General features: G+C 47.5%; 1 protein-coding gene across 1 annotated transcript in view; it reads right to left on the bottom strand.

Moving 5' to 3' along the window:
- Nucleotides 1-6,116: 6,116 nt before the first annotated feature.
- Nucleotides 6,117-11,587, bottom strand: part of LOC144144910 (bone morphogenetic protein receptor type-1B-like) — a 147,545-nt gene continuing 142,074 nt past the window's right edge. The window contains exon 10 of the mRNA XM_077676428.1: nucleotides 6,117-6,348. Within this exon, the coding sequence (XP_077532554.1) occupies nucleotides 6,299-6,348 (50 nt within the window). The 3' untranslated portion in view covers nucleotides 6,117-6,298. The remainder of the gene's footprint in view (nucleotides 6,349-11,587) is intronic.

Here is an 11,587-nt window from a genome sequence, read left to right as displayed (position 1 = left end):
GTTCTCTCTTCCCGAGAGATTGTAGCTGGGCGAGTTAATACTACATTGGATTAATTGAACAGGATTAAGATGGGACAGACCGAAGACTAACAGCGCCTGTGTTTGTTATCTTCACCCCGTACTGTCTTAGCGCTGTTAATAGCTGTCTCTCCCCTTTCGGGTTCGACACTGAATGGTTCAGTGCTTCTACACGACCGATGACCCCGCCATGCCCTAATCCATATTCCCGTGCGCAGGCACAAACACCGCAGCAAATCCCGACTCATCCACATACCGATCACGTTAAAACCAAATCGTCGCTGAAAAGAACCCAAGAAATGTTTATTTACAAACCTGACGCAGGTGTGCCATTCTCACCGGAAACTCCCAGAAAATTGCAGGGCACCCCCTCTAACCTATCGCCAACAAATGTTCAAGGCTGGTCTACACCACCTGATCCAGGGTACCGCGAATTCACTTCGCCACACTCAGAAGGTCCCCCAACCCCTATTGAGCCATCAACGTTAGACGAACACACCATCTCCCTGTCCGTACCGTTAGCCAATAACAGCAGCCTAGTACGAGTCGTATAGCGATGACATCGGTTAGTGTACGGCTGATGCGCGCCCATTCTTATCTTCCTCTTCACTATGGAGTGTAGAGTTAGCTGACGGAAAATAGGCTTTCAGAACGTCGTACACAGATAAGCTGTCGGTCCTGAGTAGCCATGCAGGCCAAGTGCGTCGCTGCAACGCAAGCGTCACAATTGCCGTAACGGGGCCAATCCGCAGGCACGCAAAGTGCGCTGCCGCGTAGGACGGGAATCGATGAGCGCCGCATCCATTTCCCTTTATCTCTGTGATAAATTCGAAAACCGGCTGAGAGGCAGCGCGGCGCCCAAGGCGTATGTATACACGCGAGGCGTTCACAGGAACGGCCGATTCATTAGAACGTGTCGTCTTCGAGATTAACGGGTCACCTAGCCGGACGCAGGGGCGGCCCGTTAATGAAGTCAGCATGATGCGCGCACGTCCAAACCAGGCCTACACTTGGCGCCCCAAGAGGAGGGTGCATAGAAGACGCCCGCGTGTACGCGCGCGTGCGATTGAAAGAAATCCCGAAGCATGCCCGCCGTGTCACGAGTGCCTTTGGTTTAAGGGGATATGAGGATGAAGTACAAGGTCGCTTCATTAAAAACAATGCTTTCTCCCGACAGCGGTGATACCGATTTCCACACAATATTCCAACAAATGAAACAGACATTAAGGCAAACGAATGAGACAGTGGCGACTCACTAGCCGCTCACTTGCCGGCTACTTTTGCTGCCACAGGGACTTGTTTCTTCAACTGCGTGGAGGCCGCCGACCAAGGCCAGAGCAAAGAAATGTGACTTGATTGTGGTGGTGCCTGTTGTTGTTTGATCGCACTCCTTGAACTCCAGCGTGCAGGTAACGCAGCGACAATTCTATGCCTACTATTTCCGCCATTACGTAACTGCTGCTGACGTCGCGTAGCGCGAAACAAATTTGTACCTGCCGCAGTGGCTCAGTGGCTAAGGTGTTGCGCTGCTGAGCACGAGGACGCGGATTCGATTCCCGGCCGCGGCGGCCGCTTTTCTGATGGAGGCGAAAAGCAAAAACGCCCGTGTGCACGAGATTTCGGAGCACGTTAAAGATTCCCAGGTGGGCAAATTTAATCCGGAGCCCTCCACTACGGCGCGCCTCATTGCTTCCGTTGCGTCGGCGTGTTAAACCCTACAATCAATCAATCAATCAATCAATCAATCAATCAATCAATCAATCAATCAATCAATCAATCAATCAATCAATCAAGCGAAATAAATTTGTGTCAGTATCTTGTATCTTTTCTTGTCAGTATCTTGTATCTTGTATCTTGTATCTTTTCTGCTGTAAAAAGCGTATTCAGGGTCTGGAATGAAGATTAATCAGTCACGAATTACAAGTTCTTTCAAACTAAACGAAGTCTATTTTGTGTTGATGGCCCCTTGCAACACTTTCGATTATAGCGATTTCACTCTTTCCTTCGCGTCTGGAAGCACTGCGAAAGCTATAGCTATCGCCAGCACGGAGCGGCACTGCGTGATTTGCTCGTCGCACCAGATACGCCTTCCGTTTCTGCTTTATTTTAAGAGCGAATGCTCTTTATAAGCGACCCCAAACCATCCACCGCCGGCGGCGGCGGCGGCGTCGGCGGCGTTGGCGTCCGCAGTGCTCCTCTACATTTAAAAAAGAAACAGCATCCGGCGCCAGGTTTCGATCCGAGGAATTTGCGGCCGCAGCGCGACGCGCTACCGACTAAGCCACGGAAGCCACGCTGATATCAGAGTGAGTAACGCGCCTTATATCTTTAACGCATTCAAACTACGTCGTCAGCGGCGTGCGTTGGCGACTCAGCGGCGTTATAGCGGCTTGATAACTGCGTGGTGTACACGTGATACTACAAACCCGATGGAAGAGATGGAAGAGAAGGCGGTGGGCTGCGGGGGCCGAGCGCAAGCGCCGCAAGCGGGCCGACAACCGTGCATTCGCACTTTCACATTCTCCCCCTCGGGGAAATGCGGGGGAATTTTTTTGTGGCTTTTTTTTTGTAAGCTGCTATCGAAAAGCGCTCATCGCTACAACTGAAGGAAAACCGGCCAACAGCCGCTACATAGCCTTAATGACGCAATTCGAGCCATCGAAGAACTTCAAGAACGGGAAATGGAGAAAAATCTTTTGAGCGAGTTTACAAGTTACCTGATGGGCATAGAGGAGTAATTTTTGGCTGAGGTACTTTGCGATCCCCTAGTCTAAGTATCGGGTGTGTTGGTTGACTACGTTCTGCAAGCATTTATGATTTCAAAAAAAGCTGAAGAAGTGTTGCAGGGTCCCTTTAAACGCCTGGGACTCGACGTGGGAAACGTCCGACCTCATCTTAACTCATTTCGTCGGCGAGTGACTGGCTTCATCAGTCACGAGGCTCTTGCTGTTTACGATGTCGGCATATTCATGGCGACCAGCTCGCTGGTGGTCTGAATGCTGCAGGGTGGCACTTGTAAAAAGAATTTGCAGTGTCAACAAGAAATACGCAGTATCCAGGAGCAAGTTTTACTGTATACAAAACGGCTTAAAATATACACAATAAAAACCGGGTGCTTTCAACCTCTAATGATACCCAACATGTCCAAGAGTACATTCACACATACATTCGGTAAACGAATTTCCCCTACAGATACTGAACCAGCATTTCACTAGTATCATACCGCTACCTTGGAATTGTATTGTTAACATGCAAAGAAACGTTTTTTTTTATCTCCACCAGTGTCCACGAAATCTGAACTAACGTTGATCTGAGCTAAACTGGAATACGTTCCTGCTGTTTAAAACTACCTAAAGATTGGCGGCATGCCCGGGTGCACTTTAACATCTTACATGAAAACGGTGAATAAAGTAGACGCACATTGGCAAGAATGACAAGGAAAAAGCGTTCATTTAGCTTTGCTTGATTCGAACTATGTTTTTAAGCACTCTCGCTTCGTTTCATTTGAGTGATTGTATATAGGGCTTAACGCGCCGACGCAACGCAGGCGATGAGGCGCGCCGTATTGGAAGGCTCCGGATTAATTCTGACTACCTGGGGATCTTTAACGTGCGCCGAATTCGTGTACGCAATGGCGTTTTTGCTTTTCGCCTCCATCAGAAAAAGCGGCCGCCGCGGCCGGGAATGGAGGTTTCGTTTCAACCAGTCCGTGATGGACATTTGTTGCTGCTGGCAGTCGAACCAGTTCGACATCGCGCAGCCCGCTTCATCACATTTAAATATATTGTCATCTTAGCGCCACCGATATAAAAACACCCCCTCCCCCCTTATTTCATCTAAAGACGGCCAGATATGCCTCTTCCACAAATTTTATTACTGTCATTCCTTCTTACCACCCCGTTATTCGCGCGGTCTATTCACTTCCACGAACGTCCAACTATTACACGGCTCTACTAACACGTTTAACAAATCATTCCTACCGCATGCCATCGAAAGATGGAACAAGCTGCCAGATTTTGTTGACCGGAAACCCAAGGCTGTAAATTTAAAGAACTTGTGTTAACTCTTTTTGGTCTTTAACTCTTAACAGTACCTATTACTTGCCGCCTGCTTCCCTCACAGCCATTTTTGTTTATTACAATGTAAATTATCTTATTAGTATAGCACGTGCATTGTATGCGTTTTGAATGGTAGTTTTTGCTTTGCACCGCACTTTTTGCACAATGGTGTTTCTCGCTCCCGCACTTACGTAACACCCCATCAAGCGCCCCTAATGGTTATTTAACTCGAGATTATTATAATTACTAAGTGTGCCAGTGCGCATGTTTGGTGCGGCGCATTTGTAAGCGACACTCTAAATAAAATAAATTCCTACGTTGGCCACCGAAGCCACTACTTACCGCCGCATTCCAAAGGAACGCACCCCCGCGGCACCCTTCTCCAGGCCATCCACGCTGCCTCCTACTTCTCCGCCTGCAAATTCTGCCTCCTATAGCTACACCCTCTACTCCATGACTTCGAAGTGCTCTCACACCCCTCCCTTAACCGCTAACCCCTTCCCGAGCCTATGAGCAGTCGGAAAGTATGCTATCCAGGTCAGACCCCGGTGATCGGCTTCAGCTGTCGAAAGGGTCCGCCAGAAAACGGGGGTCTTCTCGACTAAGAAGACCTCTCATCAGCATGGGTCCAGAAAATAAGCAATTTTCACTCCAAATAAAGTTTACTCCTTCTCCTCCTCCTCCGTAAGCCTACTTTGGCACAATACAACTGAATAAACTCTCGCTGTGTAGAAAGGAGCAGGGTAGACGCGTAATTCCGGACTTCGCCTGTTGCGCAACTTTCGTAATATTTTTTAACCGTGACGTCATCTCCCCCCTTAGCCAATCTAATTGAGTAAAACGTCGTTTCTAACGTCTACTGCTAACAATACGCACGTTGCCTGGGTAGTGTTAACCTGGCAGGCCAGACTCTTTTAGACTCAAGATGGCGATTTGCACTGTAGCATCGCGCAATGGGAAACGTCATACGTTCATTAAGAAATATAACCACCGATCGCATGTCGCGAATCAAATCGTATGTTCGGCCTCATTGCTCGTCTGGAATCAATGATTGGTCATTTCACTGCATTGGGATGAAGGGATTCCTCCAGGCCAATTCGGCTTTTTTTTTTTCTTTTGAATTTAGTGCTATATGAAAGCCTGGGACCCGAGTCAGCATCGCGCATTCTCATGCCAGTTTCCGCCTTTCTTAGCGGCGATACGTACTATAAACGTCGGCGCTAATGGTTTCGTCCAGACCTCGACAAAGACGGAACGACTACGAGGATAAAGTTCCTCTCTGAACGGCGTTGCCGCAGTGCGTCCGCGTCCAGCGGCGTGATGCCTACGCTCGCGAGCGCTCACGCAAGCGCCAGCGCAGAGAAGGGGGCCGCCGAACTTCAATCAGAGCAGGCCGCGCCTCGTCCGCGCGGAATCAATAGCGGCGTTCGCGGCTGCTGGTCCGTCCGACCGGCGCGCTATGGTCCAGCGATTTAGAGGAGATGATCGATGGGCAAAAGCACGCTCCGCGGACCGGAACCAGTTTCGAATCCCTTTTCGCGGTCGAAGCGCTCGCGAAAATAATCAAGGCGCGCACAATAGCGCCCTTTTCTTGGTATGGCAGTGCGCGGATGCAGTATAAATCGGTGATGCTCCTTTATGGGCTGAACACTAAGTTGCAACATCGCTCTGCTGTACGCGCGCTTTGCATCGCACAACAAGGGAAAACTCTCATTCCCGTGCATGGCACGCGCAGTCTGTGCCCCCTTATCACGAGAACTTCAATCACTTGGACTGACTGTTATACGCGTCGAATGTGCAGCAAGGGCTCGGATGTTTTTTTACGACGAGGAGGGGGGGGGGGGGTATATGCTTTCGATAATCGTAAAAAATAAAAATACGCGGCTTCACAAATTATCAAAGTTGTTACCGACTACTATATACTTCTGAATAACTGCCATTAGTTTTTTTATTGTTGTCAAAATGGGGGCCGATAAAACAAAGGAGGCTACGAATCAGACAAACAGTGCCGCGCCCCCGGTGAGAGAAAACAAGAGAGTAACCAGGTCAGACGAGATGCGGCGAGGCTTGAAGAGAGCGCCGAGACGTCTTGTTTCTCCTATAGTGTCCAGAGCAGTCCCAGGAGACCAAACTGGAACACGAAGATTGCCAACATGGGGTGCCGGCTGGCTGTCAGCAGTGGCGTACGCTTGTAAACTAGCCTCACACGCCGTCTGAAGCTATCAGTCGAGGCGGTCCGATGTCGTCGTACTCGTATTGCAGAGGTGAACAACTGAAAACAAGGGGGGAGGGGGTGCCTTTATTGTTTGGTTCTGCACACACTAAAAAAAAAAACGGAGGAGCGATATTAGCAATGGTACAACTGGCGTCGCATCTGCATCGCCGAACTGGCTCCGTCGATTACAAAAGGATGCTCTCCTGGGGTCACTACAAGCGGAGAGCTTAGTGCTCCCCGCTTGAAGTCTGCATAACATATGTGATCCAAGCATGAAAACTTCAAATTTTCGGTTGCCACTTCGTCAACACTTTAATTCCAACACCAAACGCTCACGTCAGGTCAGTGAAAAAGCTTATAAAGGCGGGAAACACTGTAAGAAACTAAGCAGCTTACAAATTAATTTATTTATTTAGAGATACTGCCAATCTCGTGAGAGATCATAGCAGGTGGGCAAAAAAAAGTACATTGAAGTGTAAAAAATGCGTCACAGAATGTGATAGTCAGTACTAAATGCATAGCAATACAGCGCACAATGTATAATAACAGAGCGGTTTCAGTGATCATGGTGTGCATATTACTGGCATTAATACACTCTGACGTCACTAAAAGCAAACTCACACAGCTTCATGTCTGAAAAGGTATACATTTGGTTGATCCTTTCAACAAAAAATACAGCCATAAAAGCAATCGAACTCTAAAAGACTCAGAGTAACACATACAAACAGACGATGACGACAGTTTATAATACGGGTAGCGCCACATGGTTAGAGCTAAAAAAAAAATTAAATTTGCACCATTTGCTTTTCCACACGTTTTAAAAATGTTTTCATTGAAGTGGCACTCGTGATGGATGGGCTTAGTTTGTTCCATTCTCTTATCGCTAGAGGGAAAAAGGAGTTCCTGAGACAGTTAGTGCGGCAAGGTAATTCAGTGAGTGTAAAAGAGTGCTTATTACGCGTCGGTCGTGTCTGTACGACCGAGATGAGGTTTGTGGTACTAATGTTCACCTGATTATGAAGCAATTGGAACAGGAACTTTAAACGCGCTAATTTCGCCCTATTTTGCATGGTCAGCAACTCAGCTTTTTTTAATAACTCGGAAGGTGACTCTGTTATTTTGTATTTGTTGAATATAAACCTAACCGCTTTCCGTTGTATTGCTTCGACTTTGTTAATATGCACTCTTTTGGAGGGGAACCAGACGATGTTTGCGTACTCTAAGATTGTTCTGACGAATGTGTTGTACGCAAGCAGCTTCGTCTCAGGTGGCGCGAGATGCAGGCGGCGCCTGAGAAAAAATAGCCGTTTCAGAGCGGATGATGTAATGTTGTTGATATGGGATCGCCACCTAAGATCATGCGTATGGTGAGCCCTAAGTATTTATACTCTGTCACCCTGGTAAGGGGCGCGTCGTTTACCGTGTACGAAAATTCAGAAATACATTTTTTTCCTCGTTACGATCAAAAAAGCGGATTTGAGTACGTTTATTTTCATCTGCCAATCATCACACCACCTGGAAATGGATTTTAACGTTTCATTTAGAATTATGTGATCATCACGCCCAAGAAGCGATGTCGTATACTCGCTTTCTGAAAGTGGCTCTAGATGAACGGCCCATTTTGAAGACAATCATAACCAAGGATTTCAAATCCCCTTGGCGTCCACGATACCAAACTTGGGTTACCAAAGGAATGAAAACGATGGAGGCATCATTGCTGTTTAGTATCCGGACTAATTCAGTACGAACACCGGCGTCGCTTCGTGAGCCAAACCTTATTTCACCGCCTCTGTGTCCAACGTGTTAGGTATCAGGTGACGTCGGACATTTTTTCATGCACAGCTGAGAGCATGCGACGGAGCGGTCAGTTAATGCTTATTCGGCATCTCCGCTGGTGGAGGCTAGCTTACTTCTCTAAATACGCGTTCTGTAACCAGAACAAGCAAAAGCAGCTTCTCTTCGTTAGCTGTTGTTGTTGGCACGTCACAAAAAAATCATATTTTGTGGTGCCATTCGTTTCGTGTATTATGACGGCCGTCGTATTATCGTATTATGAACGATATAGTCGTTTGACGTAAACCCCCTTGAGTGCACAATTCATGCAACGAAGTTGGCTATGCGCATGAGTTATGCTTTGTTTGTAGATGGTTACGGTACTCAAATCTTCCAAAGTTCTATTGCGAAATTTGTGTTAAATTTGATTACTGTATTTTATTTTTTGATATTTAGTAGTAATATTTACATAGAAATTCAATCCCAGGCATCTACTATCTTTCGTTGGTGTTCACTTAAATGCTTCGACCATGGCCAATCACCATCAGTGAGTATGTGCCTTTTACGCAGCCATCAGCAGCAGCAGAAGCAGAAGAACGGCGTCTACTGCTCCTCCGGCGTTTTTTCAGACGTTCCCAGTGCGAAAGCATTTAGAGAAAGGTCCGGGACCTTATGGGGGAAGCAGCAGCCGCAGAAGGCGATGCAGACACAGCAGAAAAGGAATGGCGTCAAGTCTAGCCCCTCCAGTGCATCCCACGACGTACCCGGTGCAGAAGCACTTCGACCGAGATCAGGTTGCACCCCTGCGGTAATGGATCAATCAGGTGCACATGACGAAGGACATTACTAACAGCAGATGAATCTAGCTAACGGTCCACGCAGGTCCATCATTTGTGTAATGATGACAACTTGGCCTTTGCACGGCGACTGCCTTCAAGAACTGGTGAAGAGCCTTGGAACCATGTATTATAGATGGTACTCGGTGGGCCGGCAGCGACTTGTGCGAGCGGCTGCCGATGTTCCTCCACGGTTATTTCACGCGTTTCGAATTTTAAGAAAAAGCGCTCGACCCCGGAGGCTGCAACTGTGCAGGTAGCGAAACTGGAGCTTTCCCGGCTTGACAAAGAGCTGCTGCGCAGAGCCAAAGCGCTGGTACCCACGGCAGATATCACTCCTGGCATGCAGCGGATGAGTGCCGAAGCCAAGGAGTCCGACGGCCAGCTTCCAGTCGTCATAGACGTAACACCGCTGAGTAACACCGAGACGTCCAGTCGGTCCACGCGCTTGAAGAGACTGCCCGAGGAGCTACGCTCCGTGGATTACGGCCTTCAGTTCAATGAAAAGCCTCTGGACTAAGCGTCACGCACTTCGAGTAGGCGACCCCGAGTAAGCGACGATGACTACCTCGGCAGCAATGGACGTTCCAGGCGTGGATCAAGGCGAGTTGGAAGTGAGTGCCGCAGAGTCATCCAGCCCGACTTCAAGGGGCGGCTGGAGTGAGCCGTCCAGTGACTCGTTCCACTGCCCTTGACGATACGAAAGCCTTTCACCATGATGGCAAGGGAGACAGCGCAACAAATGCAGTGCATTGGCGTTAAAAAAGTTGTGCCGATATTATTTAAATAAATATTGATCCGATTATAGCAAATGCAGCTTCTGTCATCATTTTCAATTCCGTTAAGCTTGTCTTGTAACTGTATACTGGCCAAACTAGTTCACATACCAGAAGTTTCTTGCAAATGTTTTCTTAGACGCCACGAAGAAATTCTCAAGGGCCCATTTCCTCCGAGGCTCAGAGGACAATTGTTTTTCAAAAGTATAGAGCATCTGGGCGAGGGGCCTAGTCAACACATCTCGGCAAGCGATGACGCGGAGGCCTTCGTGCCATTCATGCTGGCCTCCGCGTCACGGAGGCGACACGGAGGCCTCCGCGTATACGACACGTGCAAGCGGAGGTAGTTTCAACGCGTTGGGTTTTATTTGTAGGTCGCAAAAACCGCTCCGCAGTCTATTCTTAATTAAAATAACACTGTTTTTTGGACATTTACTCATTATTTATACGCTTGTACGCATATATACTTGGTTAGATGCTCACTTGCGAAGCATCATGTGTGCTTGACATGATTTCACCTATACAAGGAAAGGGGTGCGCCGTGGTTTCTGACTGCTTCGAAGTGGGCTACATCGCTGGGAAATCTAGCGCCGCCGCCCGCGTAAGTGCAGTCATCGGTGCTGGCGCCCTTGGCCACTAAAAGGGGCCATGCAGACAAAACACAAGTTTAATTCATTCGAAGGATTACCTCATTAGAATCATTCTGACAGCAAACTTCGCTCAAATTAGCCATATAATTAGGAAAAAAGGGTATGGCCATGCGACGCACTAGCTCATTTCCCACAATAGAACCTAAGATGTCATATGAGGCAGCTCTGTGATTGGCTGAGGCCTCCAAAAGCAAACGAAAATTACACAGCGCTTACATGCTTGTTGAACGAGCTACTTGCGCTTAAATTCACGGCACATTGTTTTTATAGCAGTAAGAATGGCGGGGTAAAATGTGGAAGTTGCGGAAGTACATGTAAACATAGAAGTACCGAAGTGTACTGCTCTTGGTACTGCGCGTCACTTGTTGTAGATTCACAGCTCTGCGGCGCTTTGGGGTTGTCTCAGACGACACTGGTCGACTGGCGTGAGTAACGGTGTCTTACATGACCATACTTGCAGAGCGAACACGACGTTTCACGAAACGATTATTTTCTACCTTAACAAAAACAAGCCAGGTACAAGAACGATGAAAAACAAAGCAAAGGCAGAAGATGGCCCTTCGCTGACTATGGCCCTAGGTTGACTAACGGTAAGCGAGGCTTCGCAGTCGGCTGCAGAGCGGAACTTATGATGTCATTGCAGGCATCGTGAAAACACACGATTTGGCGGGAGTATCAAAATTTTAACTTAAATCGATTAATTTCTCAGTGAATAAAGCATCGTTTGCTTCCGGACAAGCGCTAGGAACAATATAAAACAGGAAATCTCTCGAATAACAGAAATTTGTATTTTGTCTGCATGGCCCCTTTAGGTGTTCAACCAAACCTAGGACAATAATTTATACCATTTTTATAAAGCCTTGGTTCTTTTCCTAGGCGCAACATATTTTACAGCTTTATTGGAGGCTTTTCTTTGAAAATATATTTTCTAATAATTTTTTTCTCAAAGAAACAGACGACCAATTTTAGTGATTTTAGAAATTGTCCCAAACTTTTCGGCCGTTTTAACAAATTCTCATGCAAAATTCCCGGTGCTATGGTCCTTAATACACAAACTCAACACTGATTTGCACTCACACGTGAGTATTTCAGTAAGCTTTAGAAGCACATGCGGCCCTATACGCGCGGGTACGACCGGGTTTGAGAAAGCGGGCTAAAGTTGTGCCGTTGTGAGCTTGAGTGTGAGTAAAAGACAACGGAGTGAGTGAGTGAGAAAAACGTTTATTGGAGCCGAGTAAAAAAGCAAAAAAAAAAAGGGAGG

The sequence above is a fragment of the Haemaphysalis longicornis genome, unplaced genomic scaffold, assembly GCF_048455015.1.
Source record: "Haemaphysalis longicornis isolate Haplotype H1 unplaced genomic scaffold, Haemaphysalis longicornis Haplotype H1 scaffold_1, whole genome shotgun sequence".
Classification (NCBI taxonomy): Eukaryota; Metazoa; Arthropoda; class Arachnida; order Ixodida; family Ixodidae; genus Haemaphysalis; species Haemaphysalis longicornis.
Note: the sequence above shows the minus strand (reverse complement) of the source record. Positions and strands in the feature narration are given on the sequence as shown.